Here is a 16,804-nt window from a genome sequence, read left to right as displayed (position 1 = left end):
AAACGACATAATCAACAAATATCTTATTACTTGGATCTAGGAATAACTACTCTGGTTAGCTAATGTCCACCCATCATCATTTTTAGGTAATTGATAAAAATATTTGTATTTTAGTAATAAGATTCTACCCCTGCAAATGCAATCATTAAGATGTTCATAGATCATGACTTGCCTAATTAGAGTGCAGAGTTATGGCTCTAACTTCTCATCAAGGTATCTTGTATCCTAAGTTTTTATCATTAGGAAGAATTTGGCTAAGAGAAACCTCTTACACTGATAATTCAAACTTATGACTGTGCAGTAAGAGCAAGTTGAATGATAATATACTTTAAGATGAAGAGTAATTTTATTGGGCTCTGCCTTTGCTCCTAGGAGTTTGCATCTTACGGGATGCAGAGTATGACTGCTGTTATTCCGGGTCTATGCAATGTTTATACACATTATATTACCACCTATGAAGAATACCAGATAAAGTAAAACCTTCTTGTCATTTAAATAAACTAACACCAAGGTTACTGTGCTGAATGTAGATTTTCTTTCTAGACTTTCCCAATCATGTTTCTGTGAGATGATTTTGCTTTAAGGCGGATGAGAGAATAATAAGCCAGAGATTGCATTGGAAATTCCATGTTCATTTTTTCCAAGGTCAGATCAGAATTCTAGTTTCACTGCCTTCCATCTTCCCTGAAATTAGGTATTTTGTTGGGGGTACAGGTAATAAGCCTGGGTCGTGACATGCAATACTCCTTACTATCCATAATGGATCTGGTGCCTTAAGCCTTTGTAGAACCTGGGAAAACTGCCACTGATAGTTACTGTGTATCGACAGCACTGGCTAAGCATTTTGCACATGGGCTCTTAAGTAACATTAAAAAAATAGCTGTAGGGTTAGGTATTACTCTGTCCATGTTGTAGATTAAGAAACAGGGTGTCCAAAGAGTTTAGGCAGGTTGGTGGCTGGTAATCTTTCTTTCTTTCTTTGATGTTATTGTTTTTTTGTTTTATAAATAGTTCAGAAAGTAGGCCTAGTAGTTTTTTAACAATAGTAGTTAAAACATGAAAACAGCCCAAAAGTCCCATAACTAATGATCTCCAGTATATCCAACGCAGCCTACCCCTGGACAAATGCTCAGTAACACCAGTGGTGGAATCTGCTCCACTGCTCTCCGTTGCATTAATGTCCCTGCCTTAGCGGAAATCCTGTTGAATAAAAGTTCTTAACTGGGGCAAACTTGATGGGAAAAATTACATGTCTTTTCTACTACTATCTAACCGACATTTAGTATTTCCCCCAATTTTAAATTTTGGCCACAAACCACAGTAGCATTAGCAGTACCTCTGATTTTGACACCAATAAAAAAAAAAAAAATAGGAACCAGAAATATTTTTATATCATATTGTTAGGAAACCCTGGTGGCGTAGTGGTTAAATGCTACACCTGCTAACCAAAAAGGTCTGCAGTTCAAATCCATCAGGTGTTCCTTGGTATTTTTAATCACATCATATGCATGTGAAAGCTTGACAGTGAATAAGGAAGACAGAAGAAGAATCGATGCCTTTGAATTATGGTGTTGACAAAGAATATTGAATATACCATGGACTGCCAAAACAATGAACAAACCTGTTTGAAAGAAGTGTAGCCAGAATTCTCCTTAGAAGGGAAGACTGTAAGACTTCATTATACGTATTTTGGACATGTTATCAGGAGGGACCAGACCCTGGAGAAGGACATCATGCTTGGTAAAGTAGAGGGCCAACAAAAAAGAGGAAGACCCTTAACAAGATGGATTGACACAGTGGCTGCAGCAATGGGCTGAAACATAGCAATATTGTGAAAATGGTGTAGGACAGGGCAGTGTTTTGTTCTGCTGTACATAGGGTATCTGTGAGTCAGAACCAACTTGAGGGCACCTAACAACAGAATGACAAGATTTGGAGACTTATAGGATGTAAGATGAGGGAGACAGAAGAGTCTGAGGTGACTGCCAGGTGATTCTCGCTTGGAAGGTTAGAAGGATGGGAGACTGGAAGAATGCTGCAGGGAAAAGCTGGCAAATCTTGAGAAGGTTCCATTTTAGATTTGATGAATTGAGATTCCTGTGGAACAACCAGAGATCAGATAAAAGGAGATGTAGTTGGCTGTGGTTCACAGCTTTGTGAGCTAAATGTCCTCCCCCAGATAGTACTGTGGGCACTCAGTTTATCCAGAAGTTACTAAGACTATCCATTTTCTTTGTTTTTTCTCCTCCTGTATATGTTGGGAGGAAAATGTTTTGTATTTAAGGCACTGTCAATAGACATAAACTTAGGAGCTATTACTGCCTTTCAGATTAAATAGAACAATAGTACAAATGTCATAAGCCAAGAGGACCCACTGCCTTTAACAAGTAGTTGATGGACCCATTGAATTGGGGTAGTAAATGGAAATGCCCACCTTCATTTGTCATAATTAACCTTGAACTATGGCAATTTTAAATTATGTGAGATTTTCAAGCATCATCCTCACCTAAGATGTGACACCTCTGTAAATGGATTGGGCAATACAAAACCATATCCAACTGTCCCCTGCCTCTCCTGCAGGTTCAGAGGTATGAGGCAGCATCTACTATTTATGGGCCACATACTCTGTCTGCTTACATCCAGCTCTTCAGAGGCCTTGCTAAAGCCATTGCTACGGTAATCAAATATGGTGTGTGTATGTGTGTGGGTGTGTGTGTGGGGGTGCCTGAGGGATGGAGAGATGAGAGGGAAGGAAAAGAAAGCCTTAACTTCAAGTGTTCACTTACTTTCAAAACTTGAAATTTATATTCAGTTCACATCCTTTGGTGTTGGCATTTTTTTTTTAAGATAAAGCATCTCATATTATCCTCATAATCATCATGAGACAAAAGGAGGTAACGTTTTTTTCCCCCATTTTTCAGATGAGCAAATAGGGTCATAGATCATAGTGACCAGGCTTACTTGAACTGGGAATTGAATCAGAGTTCTCTAACTGGGGCAGATTCTCTCCATTCACTTCATGAATTGAGGAGGTTGTTGATTCTAAGATATCCATTTTGTACTTTATAACATCTCTGAGGAAACCCTGGTGGCATAATGATTAAGAGCTACAGCTGTTAACCAAAAGGTCGGCAGTTCTAATCCACCAGGCCTCCCTTGGAAACCCTCTGGGGCAGTTCTACTCAGTCCTGTGGGGTCACTATGAGTCGGAATCAACTTGACAGCAGCAGGTTTTTTATTTTTTTGGTTAGCATCCCTGAAATTAAGATGTATTTTTCAACCTGTTGAATCTTGAAGTTATAATTAATAGCGTGTTTTTACTTTCTTGGTAGTTCACGATATAGTAATAGTTGTTATAATCGGTGGAGTCTTATATTTGATGAAATACAGTAGTACCTTGGAATGCATACTTTATATCTACCTGAAATATGTACACATACACAAGTTTACTTGACTTCAATGAACTTCACTTGTGGAAGCCTTCCTTTTTGGATATAGTTATTCATGAAGCTGCATTGCAGGATCATAAGATTATTCCACAAGCAGGATAAGTAACTTAAAATAATAAACAGACCCTTATATACCAACAGCCCCAATAAGGGTTATTAAACAGTTATGCCATAGCAAAGACAATAAAGCCCTTTTAAGGAAAGTTTGAATATATTAGATTGAAACAAATGAAATTGCCGTTTCCATAGGTCAAAATAATTGAATATTGGCAATTCCCTATGTTTTGATCTAATTAGTTGGTGACTCTGTGTTTGAAATTTCAGTGTATTTACTTACTTTTAGATATATTTCAATTACCTGATTATTGTTTTCCTCTTAATTTTAGGACTGATACTATTTTTTTTTTAAGTAAAAGCATCCTTTTTTTTTTTTATTATAAAGGCTATACCTATTTTAGATCATGCAGAGAAGCATAAACCTATAACCTATCCCTTTTAATAACCACTGTTTAAGTTTCATTACGGTCGTAGATATGTAGTTCTTGTTATGGAACTGTTGTTGTGTGCTGTTGAGTTGATTCCAATTCACTGAGGCCCTATAGGACAGAGTAGAACTGCCCCATAGGATTTCTTAGGCTATTAATCTTTACAAGAGCAGATGTCTACACCTTTTCTCCCGTGGAGTGGCTGGTGGTTTTGAACTGCTAACCTTTTGTTTACCAGCCAAGTGCTTAATCATAGCACCACCAGGGCTCCTGCTATGGAACTAACCCAAAAACCCAGTTCCGTCGAGTCGATTCCGACTCATAGCGACCCTATAGAACAGAGTAGAACTGCCCCATAGAGTTTCTAGATTCTCCAAGTTTTATGGTGATATTTAGTGAAGAAAAATGCGATTCACTGTAAGAAAATTTATTATGGCCAACTTCATAGTTACACATTTTAAGGCTAGCTATGTGATCTTGAGAAAGTCAATGAATATCTCCAAGTCTATTTTCTCACTTGAAAAACTGAAACAGTAATATTCCATATTCTTCTGCGAATGAGGCGTGCCTTCTATATATGTTTGCCAATCGCTCCCTCCTCCCTGCAAGGTATTTTCATAAGCATGCTATGCTAATTTTTTCTACAGCAACATGTAAAAAAATTGGCATAGTTGTGCTTCTGAAAATACCCCATGGTTTCCCTCACCGATCTCATATGGTTGTTGTAAAGATTAAATATATAATATGAGGATTAAAGTATGTTAAATACACATGAAGGGCTATTTAAAATTTGAGATTAACATTTTGATGACACTTTTAAAGGTGATAAATTTGTGGAAAACAGATTAAACCAGTCAGGATGTAGGTTAATCTTAAATTTTAAATTAAAAACATATTATTATAATCTCTAATTAGCAGAGTAAAGAATTCAAGGATAAGACCTGGTATTGACTTTGGATTAGAGAGGCTCAACACGTTAAAAATTAAAAGAATACTAATATGCCATGTTATAAAGGCTTTTCATGTATTAGACCTCTGTCCAAAGTCACGTAACTAAAAAATCACAGTGCCATAGCTTAAAGCTGAGTAGTTTACTTCTAAGCTTGCACTCTGATCACTGGACATACTCTCTATGGGCATGCAATTGTTGCCTCTGACCAAAACTTTCTTCTACGACAAAAGTTTAAATTATAGATGTCTAGGCTTACATTTTGGAGACCTGGTGGTTCAGTGATTAAAGAACTTGGCTGCTGACCAAACGGTAGGCAGTTCAAATCCACCAGCTGCTCCTTGGAAACCCTACTGGGCAGTTCTTCTCTGTCCTACAGGGTTGCTTGGAGTTGGAATTGACTCAATGGCAATGGGTTAGGCTTACATTTCAGCAAGACTCCCCTCACGTTTTGTTAAAGATTGTTAGCTCTTGAAGTGTGAGCGTGTGTGTTTTTGTGTGAAGGCATATCTGGGGCTGGGAGCCCAGGGAAAGGGTCTTTGACTCTACATTATACTCTCCTTAAACAAGTGCTTTCTGTTTTAGGACACAGTAGTCAACTTGAGCAGAGGTCCAGAGCCTCCATTTTTCAAACAACTGATAACCCCTTTAATTCCTAATACTGTGGATAGAACACCAAAAGGCACAAGTTTTGGGGATGTTCTACAGCCAGCAAAACCAGAATACAGAGCGGTAAGACTCAGAAAAAGATCTTGGAATCCTTCAGAAGCTTGTTTTTGGGAGTGATGTCGTTAAACGTCACCACCTACCCAGATGTTAGCAATGATAATTTTGATAATTATTCTTATCTCTGCACCACCCCCCCCCCGAAAAAAACCCAAGGTTCTGCAAAAGTAATAATGAAACTGAGGGAAATATTTATTTTTCAGGTGGTAATTATGTAATATTTAATTTCTAAATCCAAACTGTTCCTTTTCTTCTTAAATGCCTGGTCATGGAATATTTACTGGGGCTGAGAGAGAAAAAAAAAAAAAGTTGTCACTTAAATCAAGGATAGGAAAAGCATGTAGAAATGAAACAGGGTTTGTACCACAACTACAGGTTTTCCCCACTATTTGTATATTGATCTTGTTTGTGTTTCATAGCCTTGCTAAATATTTTATTAGTTCTAGTAGTTTTTTTTGTGTGTGTTCCTTATGAATTTCATACACAAAGGATTATGTCATCTAAGAATAAAACCAGGTTTACTTATTCCTTTCTGGAAGATATGAAAAATATATTTATAGAATCTTATATATTTAGCATTTCTGATATGTTTCATTTCTTCTTAAGAATCTGAGTTACCCTCTGCTGCCATTTCCTTTCAGCCTGAGGACTTCTTTTGGTATTTCCTATAAGGCAGTTCTGCTAGCAACAAATCCTCTGTGTTTATTTATCTGGGAATGTTCTCATTTTGCCTTTGTTCTTGAAGAATATTTTTGCTGCATTCTCGACTGATGAATTTTTTTCTCTTACCACTTTAAATATGTCAGCCCCTTGCCTTGTGTTTCTGATAAGTTTCTGTTAAGAAGTCAATTGTTAATCTTATTGTAGTTCTTATGTAAGACATGAGTTATTTTGCTCTTGCTGCTTTCAATATGTTCTCTTTGTCTATGTCTTCTACCAGTTTGATACAATGTATCTAAGTGTGAATCTCTTTATGATTATCCTACTTGAGGTTCCTTGGGTTATAAAGTAATGTTCATCAAATCTGGGAAGTTTTCAGCCATTATTTCATTAAAAAAAAAAATTGTTTCCCTTTCTCTCTTTCCTCTACTTCTGGTACTCCTGTTTCACAAATGTTGGTACACTTGATGTTCCCTGTGTCTCTGGGTCTCTGAAGCTCTGTTCATTTTCCTTCAATATTTTTTTCTCTGTGTTACTCAAGTAGGATAATATATCTTGATCTGTCTTCAAGTTCATTTATCCTTTCTTCTGTCAACTCACACCTGTCAAGCTTCTCTAATGAAATTTCATATTAGTTATTGTAATTTGCAACTCCAGAATTTCATTTGGCCCTTTTTAATAATTTCTCTTGATTGAGGTTCTCTGTTCATTAAGACATTGCCATCATACTTCCCTTTAGTTTTTTAAACATGGTTTCTATTAGTTCTTAGAACATTTTTACATAACTGCTTCGAAGTTTGTGTCTGTTAAATCCAGCATCTGGGGACACCTAGAGACAGTTTTGATTGTTGCTTTTTCCTCTTAGTATAGGTCATACTTCCTTGTTTTTATATCTCAAAATTTTTTGGTAAATATTGGATTTTTTGAATATATCGTAGCAACTCTAAATTCTGGCTTTACTTTCCTCACCACTGAACCTTGTTGTTTGCTTGTTTATTTATGTCTTGCTTGAAATGAATTGATAGCCAATATGTCCTGAATTATGACGGCTGAGGTTTCTGCTCAGTTTTTTATTCTTGGCTTTATCTTTTAGTCTTGCTTTCTAGGTGTTACCCCTGTGTTTGCACAGCCAACCATTGGTCAGAGGTTATGCTTAAATGCCTCAAAGATTCAGGCTTTCAATCTCTGGTGATGTAACTGGGTGGGCTGAGGAGTACATTCATACCTCAGACTGTTTTCAAGTTTGCCCCACCCTTTAATTTCTACCCGACCCTCTCATATCTCATCTGTACCTGTCCACAGACTCCATTGGCTTCAGGCAGTTCCCTCACACATGTGTGCAGAGTTGAGGGGAGCCCTCTGTAAATCTCTAGAGTTGTCTATTTCTGCAGCTCTCCTCACTCTGATACTCTTCTCTCTCTCTAGTACTCTACCCTGTGAAATCAAGACTCTTTGGCCTCCATGGACTTCAATTTCCGTATCCTCAATTTAAGAATACTGCCTAGCTTCAAATGAATTCTGCTTCCTTGTGTCATGGCCTGTAAACTCTCTGAAGGCATTAAGCTGGGGTGGTAGTAGGGTTCATCTTATTTATTTTCTGCCACTCAAGGATCACTGTCTTTAATTGCTTGAGGCTCACTGTCTTAAAAAAAAAAAAAAAACATTGTTTTATATATTTTGTCCAGTTTTTTAGTCATTTTATGGGGGAAGTTAAATCTGTGCCCTATCACTCCATCTTGGATAAGTATAAATAGAGACATAAATTGCTCATGGAGAGTGTTGCATGTTCTTATTTGATTCAGTACATCCCCTGTGTGTGTGTGTGTTGGCAGGGGTTGGGGGCATATACCAAGTGATGAAGGAGCCATTTTAGTGTGCTATAATTAATACTATTTTTTTTATAGCTCTAACTCTTCATCTATATTTAAATCTACCACAAGCAAATTCATTGGCCAAAAGTTCTAGAGTAATTCATTGGCCAAAAATCCCTGCATCCATTGTTGCAAGAGTAATTTCTCTACTATTCTGAGAAGATAACTCACTTAATTAAATAGAATAGAATGCATCTAGGCTCATAGAATTGTAGAACATATAAATAATTATGCCATAAATATGAGCACAGTAAAAAAATCCTTTTGGTAGAACTGATAACATGACTTTTTTTCCCCCCAGGGAGAAGTTGCTGAAGTTACATTTGTAGGTGCAAACCCAAAGAATTCAGCAGAAAATGAGGTAAACACCAATGATTCTTTAAAAAAAAATTAAATACATGTTTTAGCCTTTGATTTACTTGACTGTCCCTCTGGAGGTTAACAACACAAAGGTAAAATGTGGCAAGTCTTTTTGACTTTTGTAGATGTGGGAAGATTTCCAGTGGTATAGTTAATGTGGAATTGAGTCTGGGAAAAAAGTACACAGGAAACATTTGATAGGCTCTCCTTAGGGCCATGTACAGAATAATGTATATGGAACTGCCTTGTCTCTTGGGAAGATGTTAATTTGAACACATCCCATTTAGGTATTCAAATGTGAAATTCCAGTATAATTGATAGAATAACTCAAGGGCCAAGCAGGTGAAGTGTTCTTTGGCTTCTCCTTCCTCCCTTTTTGGCCCTTTCCACCTCCTCCAGTATTGCTGTCTATGGTCCTATCTCTGCCATTGTGGACTGAACATGGATCACCTGGGTGGATACCCTACTGGCATGGAGTCCTGGCCCATGTGCTTTACTTTTTCCTTAGTGGCCATTTCCCCATTCCTTAATACTGGCACTAGTAGGAAATTTGTTTATTTAGTTTTGAAAATGGCACAAGAAATACATGCCTCATGTGAAAACAAGTATTATAGAAGGGAATAGTGTAGACAAGTACCCCTCTCCCCACAAACCTGCTTTCCAGTGGAAATCACTATAAACTATTGGTTTGTTACATATCATTTTAGACTTTTTTTAATCATATATATGATAAAGTCTAAATATGTATAAAAGAAGTAATTTTACTCCTCTGTAACTTTTTTTAGAATGTTCTTATAACTACATGAGCAATACATGGACACATTCTAGTTGTAAAAATTCAAACAAGAAAGAAAGAAAAAGTAAGAGAGCACATGAAAGAAATTTCAAGGTCAGGTTTTTTTTACTGTGGCTGAGGATGCATTCACTTGATGAGCCATTCTTTCCAGGACCCACACTCACTTATAATCCAAAGTATCTTTCTTTAAAATGGGCCTTCCAGTTTCTGCTCATTAGAATGTCATTATTGCCATAATATCAATTTTGGCAACACGACATTGTCAGGTATGACACTGGGGAAAAATGTTTTGCTGCTTAGTTAGTCAAATGAGCCTGTTTGAAATAATTTCTCTATGCCAGAATATTATTTACATGTTTATAACATTATTTATTTATGTATTTTTCCTGAAGACATCAAAGTGTCATATCAAAACTGCAGGTTTAGCTGTAATCTGATAACCCTAAGGTGGAAAAATACTATCATCATTATTGCACGGAGAATCAGAAGAACAAAATGCTTAAAGCACTATAGTAAGAACAGATTTAATTTCTAAGAATGCTCTGGGACTCAGTATAAAGCAATCTCTGGCGCCCTTTATTATTAGTAACCATCACCTCATCGACCTCATCAACATTTATTGAATGCTTACTATTTGCAGGTACTAAGCTAAGTGCCTTACATACATTATCACATAAATTCAATTTAATCCTCACTCTACCCAATGAGTTAGGTTTTATTATTACTATTTTACAGATGAGTAGATGGCAATTAAGTAACTTGTATTAACTAATTATGCATCTGGAAGAGATTAAGATAGGGAGGTAGGAGAGAAGAGTCCCACATTTTGTCCCTAATACTCAACTACCTAGAGCGATTCTCCAGTCTGTACTCTCGATACTATTTGTTAGGTTCCACCCTAACTTCTACTTCATCTAAAGCCTACCCAATATCACTCTGTCCAAAATAGGCAGAGATGAAGCTATCTTTACAAGTCACTGTGGTTATGAACCATTTATTAAATATGATCCATCAGTTGAATAATTAGAGAAGATTTTTAAATGATTATGGCCTAGCTGTGAATAAATGATCCACTCAAAAAATGTTTATTTGAGCAACTGTAAATAATAGGAGTGAAGGACTGTGATTGGTAAAGGTGATTAGACATAAGCCTTGCCATTAAGGGGCCCACAATCTAAAGGATTTTCAGAGAAATTGGAGATTTATGGCCTTCGTATATTTTTATTTGTCATATTAATCAAATCTGTGCTTTATTTGAAGCTGAATTCTTGGTCTGGTACAAATTGCTCTATTATGGTATTTTTTCCAATGGGGAAATAAAATCCTCTAATGATGTGGTGTCTGGGAGCCCATTATGACAAAATATCAGGACTACCTTCATCACCCCAGGACAAGGATGATTTATACATCCTTTTCAATTCATTTCTCACTCCAGGAGCTACATTAACTAATAGCTCATTTACCTGAACATGGGAAGATGAGGAAATGCTCCCATTTTCCCTCCAAAATCTTGACGTGATTAGAAAAAGCCTTGGAGTATAGGTCAATAAAGGTGTTATGAAAAGATTTAACATGGCTTTTTTTAAAATCTCAAGTTTATTCCCCAGACTCTTCTCTGCCCGAAGTTCCACAATTTGTTAACAGCTCTAAAATTATGCTTCATTCAATTTTCTAAAAAACAGATGGCTCTTTAGTAGGCTGGATAAATTAATATTCTGAAGTAAAATTCCATAGATTAAGAGGAATACCTAAGAATTTGGATGAAATTCTAATACATTTTAGAACAAGTTATTAGCTGGTTAGCATTTGATAAACAAAGAGGGGGAGTATTTACAGAGAGGTTCCTTTTTGTGACTGTAGTGCCTGATCAAGGTATATTAACTGTGTTTCAGACCCAACACACCTTCCTCACTGTGGAGAAATATGAGGCCACTTCAGCGTTGTGGCAGATAGTGCATAATGATGCCTCCTGGGAGACTTGGTGAGCATGTTTATTGACTATTTTGTCTTTCAAGTCTTGAAAACGGTTGGCTAGTAACGCAGGGAAGACAAATGAGAAGACTGAATCAATACATGGTATTAATGATATCAAATTCCCAAGGAGCATTCTGGCCATATTGGGTTGATTTATTAGACTTCCTTTTGATTCTGTTTTTCTACAAAACAGCATGGTGTGTGCTTCTGTAAGATTAGGTGCTAATGAAGTTATGGCCTCCATTATTGTGAACACCTGTTAGTTCTCCTTTGTGTTTTTTTTCATGGTCACAGAAATTACCCTGAAAGCTGGCTCGACTTCTTGCAAATTGGTTGAAAGGGGTGCTGGGTGAAGGTATTGAGGTGGCTTTGTAGAGCCTGACGTTCTTCCTGGGAGAATAGCCTGTACCAGATGTGTATTGCATGTTTATATACTACCAATAATTATTCATTGAGTTACTGAAACACAAGAGATTTGAGTGTTTAACTCTTACCCACTCAAGCAGGGAAGGAATATGCTCACAGAGTTTCCTCAGAGAGATATATCTCAGTGTCTTTTGTTGCCAAATTCCTGAGCTGAATAGATATTTTGAATACTTGACAATGTGTCTGAAATAAGAAAATGTTTCCGTTCCCACGTCTATAAAATTCATACCACAGGACAGGGGTATGAAATGGAAGTGGATGAAATTGTTGACAATTTTTGTCTAATTTAGATTGCCTCAAACTATGTTTGTTGGTTTGGTTCATGTAGTTAATTGAAAATAGGAATTTGACACTTGATAGCCATAAATATGGGCATAATTTTTCCCTCTGGTCTTTAGGACTCTAGGGAATTAAAAAAAAAAAAAAAATTTTTTTTTTTTGTGATTAAAAAAAATAGTAATGTATATTTATTGCAAAACAAGGTTATATAGATAATAAAAAATGATCTGTTTTCAAAAAATGAAAAGTCAGATTAGCAGTCAACCTTGAGGATGTTAGGTATAGACATCTGTCTTGTTTATCAGCAGCAATATCATAAAATATGTATTAAGATCACTGGCCCTGTCACTGAAAAGCATAGAATGTTGAGCACATCCTTTGTGCCCAAAGAATTTGCTCTTTATCTAACTGAGATATCAGACAGGTAGCTCAATTTGCCCCACTGTATCTAGAATATCTGAACCCCTTGCCATGGTCCTCAAGAACCGACATGATCTGACTCTATTTCTCTCATTTCAACTACTCTTCCACAGTTTACAAGGTCCTAGTCTTCACCAGCTCTCTGTTCCCTGGCCACATCAGATTTGTTCCTGTTTCAAACAGTTCGCATGCTGTGTTCCTTCTTGGAGTGTTCTTCCAGATCTGTGTAGGCTCCGTAGCATTATTCAGACTGAGTTGAAATGCTACCTCCTTGTATAGGAGTCTGTCTTATTTTCCTCATTGCACCTATCACTTCAAAATTATTTACTAATTTACTTGTTTATTGGAAACCCTGGTGGCGTAGTAATTAAGAGCTACAGCTGCTAACCAAAAGGTCAGCAGTTTGAATCCACCAGGCACTCTTGGAAACCCTATGGGGCAGTTCTACTCTGTCCTATAGAGTTGCTATGAGTTGGAATCGACTTGACGACAATGGGTTGGTGTGATTGTTTGTTTTTTAAACTTTTTTATTCACTTTCTTCCCACCTCCACCCCAGAAGAGCATATATTCAAGGAACTTTGAACTACAGGTAGTCCCTGACTTATGACGTATTTGAGTTATGAGGAACCACATGACAGTCTTTTTTTTTTTTTTTAACATCTTATCATCAGTAATATGTATTACGTACAGTGTTGCAGCATGTAATTTGCTGATGTGATCATTCTCAGATGTTCATTCACAGATGTTTAATGTTATGATTTACTGTTCAAAACACTGCCATAATGAAAACTAAAAAAAAAAAAGAAAATGAGGTATTCAAGTATGTCAGAACTGACTTAGGACAGAGTTGTCAGAATAGTACCCTTTCATAAGCTGGGGGCTACCTGTTATGTCTACCTGTGGTATTCTGAGTACCTCTAAAACAGACTCTGGCACATGTGATCTCTCTCTCTTTTTATATATATGTAAATGTATATTTATATTAATCTAGCTGAGAAAAGAAGCGTCAGTTGAGGCAAAGTATAATAATGGCTGAAAGGATACTTTAGCAATTCTAAAACAAGAAACATCCTGTATTCTGAATATCAAGTCAAACTTCTTGGGGTAGATAGAATTTAGGTAGTTAGAAAGGTAGAACAAGTAATTTATGTAAATGGCTTTTCTTTAAAGGTCCTCTTTTAGAAAGTAGGGATTTATGTTTGTTTTTCTGTTTCGTTTGTTGTTGTACCTCCAATGTCTAGTGTAGTGCTTTGCTCATATAGCTACTTAATGAATATTTGTTGAGCAAATGGCTATCCAATCACACGTTTTTAAGAGTAAAATTGGGATTTGTTTATTTGTTTTCTACCAACAGTTTTTATTGGCACAAGGGATCACTGGGCCAGAGCAATGCAACAATAGAATGGCATATCCCAGCCACTGCCCAGCCTGGAACCTACAGAATAAAATACTTTGGACACAATCGGAAACAGGATATCCTCAAGCCTGCAGTCATACTTTCATTTGAAGGCACTTCCTCTGCTTTTGAAGTTGTAACTTCTTAGTGAAAAGTGGACAAATCGTTTAAAAAACTGCATTACTCTGTATGATTTATAGAACTGATTTCACATGAATGTAAACTACCATGTTGACTGCTATAATTGTCCCTGTTGGGGACGGACAGAAAGTTTACTTCTAATGGGGCAGAGGTAGGGGTGTGTGTATGAGATGTGTGTGTCCCATTTATCTTCTCCAGCAGCTATGTAGCTTGGGGTCTACAGCCTAAAACATGATTTACCTTAAGGCTTTGCGGCTCTTTAAAGGGATTATTGCCTCTGATACAGAACTTCTGAAGTATTGGTAAGAATGGTTAAAGATGTATGAGCAATGTTTAACCTATTTATTTATGGAATTATTGAATACTAGCACTGGAAAAGTTTATAGAAATCATTTTACAAATAGGAAAACTGAGATTTTGTGGATTTAAGATAAGCATAAGGTTACAGGACCTTTCCCCCAATCACATTTAAAAAACAGTATGTAAAAACTGACCATCATTGTATGAGCCCAATAAGGAAATGAAAAATTAACATGCCAGTTTTTCTACATTCAAATAAGCGTAGCTTTTTCAGAGCAGTCATCCTGGAGTTGATATGCCTAGGCCAGAGTTGTTGATGCTGAAATCATTTCTCCAGTTGCCTTCGGAGCCCAATTACAAGAAAGCCAGACTTGTGATATTTTGATCATGCCCTGTGTTTCCTTAAGTGTCCTTACCCCATCTTGATTGTGTCTCTTATTCCCAAGACTTGTTCGGAATGATTTTTGTACTGTTTTCATTAATCAAGTTCACTCCTCCCCCCAAACAAACAAAGCCTTGCAGTTAGTATAGATATTCAAACAAAAGTGCTTCTGGCTGGGAAGGCAGTCCTTAAAAGGAAGGCTCTAAATTCACTCATTTGTTCTTTTATTACTCACTCACTCACTCACTCACTCACTCACTCACTCACTCACTCACTCACTCACTCACTCACTCACTCACTCACCCACTCACGGATCTATTCAGTTACAAACTATTTATTGAGACTTACTCACAGGCTCAGCATTGTACTACTGCCTGGGCCTTGACAAGCTGTGATATCATATTTGGGATGAAGGTAAGCATCAAAAGATGACTATTTTGAACGAGAAAGTATTCAATTTGTTATACAAATTCTGGGAAGGCATTAAAAGTCAGTAATCAAGTCACTTCCATAAAGATTTACAGCCTTGGAAACTTTATGGGGCAGTTGTACTCTGTCCTACAGTGTTGCATGAGTCACAATCGACAGCAATGGGTTTAGGAATCCTCAGGTCACATCTTATATATCATTTATGTTAGATGCTCTAATTTGGGGGGAAAGAGGCTGCAAACAATTTGGAAAATGCTATTTTGAAAGGTAATTTGAGGCATGGTGAAACACCCAGCCTAATGTCCCGAAGAATAAAATATGACAATCTGATATTAATTGGCTAAAAGTACTAATTGCATTTAAAATGATCCAAGTTAACTAACCAGTAGCTCCCAGGCTATCCAAGTCATACTTCCGTATGTGTGCAAAAGCTTTAGCATTTTGGGGGAAGATCAACCTTTATTTCAACAATAAACTTTAGTGTTTGAAAAATAATAATGATGCTGACAATGATAATAGTAACAATCATTTATGTACGGCTTAACCACATTTATGTACGTGCTTTATTGCATTAGGATGAATCTGGAACACCCTTTGATGAATCAGTAGTTGAGAGAGTTTTTATGGAAGCTAAGTGCTGGAGAGTTAACTAATCTGGAATGTCAGAGGATAATTTTTCCTAATGAAACCAAAGTATTTAGTGTAAAAAGCTCAGGGGCCTAAAAGAGCAGGTGATTCTAAAAGTAGATGACTCCAGACAGATAAATTATATTAGATGCTATTATATGGTTGTAAAAAAGTATTTCTCATTACACAGAAGAGTGTCTGAATTATTTCTCACCACTTCCATTCTCCTACCGAGGCTTTCCGCAGTTTTTCTGTGATTCCCTCTTGCTCACTGGTAACTGTGCTAAGTCCGCCCTTGTATTACCTCCTGATCCTTCTGCACCTAGCCACCTGGCTACTAGTACTCCCGGCCCCAGATAAGCCACAGGAACATCCTTTCTCACTAGCTCCCATCTCTTCCAACCCATGAAGTTCTATTTCTGCAGTTTGTATATAAAAATAAAACCAGATCTCTGCATTATAGATGCTGCAGTTACTCACCTGAGCAGAAAAGAACACCACGAAGATCTAATTCCTTCCTAAGAAAACACAGGTCCAAATCTGTGTCTGTGGCTGCTGCTGGGCCTGGCTCATTGGAGCCAAACCACGTGGAGAAAACTCCTGAAAACTGATGGGGAAGATGGAAAATAGGGGTTGGGTTGGTGGGAGAATTATTTTGGAGACTTTGTTTCTCATGTTCAAGTGTCTGTGTTTCATTTGTTGTACCTGCCTACTGTTTTTTTTTAGAGGATGTTCTGACTTCTTCACAAAGCACTGAATGATCCTTCTACCTGGAAGAAATATATATATATATATTTTTAACCGGGCACATTTTGACATTCTTTACTCAAAGCCCTTTTGGTATACGATGTTAGGTCAATGTTATCTAAGTTAAAATATAGCTGCTAAAGGCAGTAGAAACAAGAAGAAAAGACCAGACAACATAATGCGCACTCATTTGGAGTCAGGACATGAAGAGTGGTTCAGGGCAAGTTTAATCTTTCTTACAAATGGCAATTGGATTTCATTAGATGTTCATGACTTTTTTGAATTATATCAAAAAAATTTTTGTTTTCATTTAAGTACCTCAAGACGATCCTGCATGACTCAACAGAATGAAGCTGACAGCTCATTTCAGAATGTATTTTCTTTGA

General features: G+C 36.9%; 1 protein-coding gene across 1 annotated transcript in view; it reads left to right on the top strand.

The window, feature by feature from the left end:
* ASAH2 (N-acylsphingosine amidohydrolase 2) overlaps window positions 1-13,965 on the top strand; it is a 65,541-nt gene extending 51,576 nt beyond the window's left edge. The window contains 6 exon segments of the mRNA XM_049856062.1: window positions 373-486; window positions 2,581-2,676; window positions 5,469-5,615; window positions 8,442-8,501; window positions 11,189-11,277; window positions 13,751-13,965. Of these exon segments, the coding sequence (XP_049712019.1) occupies window positions 373-486; window positions 2,581-2,676; window positions 5,469-5,615; window positions 8,442-8,501; window positions 11,189-11,277; window positions 13,751-13,940 (696 nt within the window). The 3' untranslated portion in view covers window positions 13,941-13,965.
* Window positions 13,966-16,804: the final 2,839 nt, after the last annotated feature.

This window comes from Elephas maximus, chromosome 16 (assembly GCF_024166365.1).
Source record: "Elephas maximus indicus isolate mEleMax1 chromosome 16, mEleMax1 primary haplotype, whole genome shotgun sequence".
In the NCBI taxonomy this organism is placed as follows: domain Eukaryota; kingdom Metazoa; phylum Chordata; class Mammalia; order Proboscidea; family Elephantidae; genus Elephas; species Elephas maximus.
This window is presented reverse-complemented; position numbering and strand designations above follow the sequence as displayed.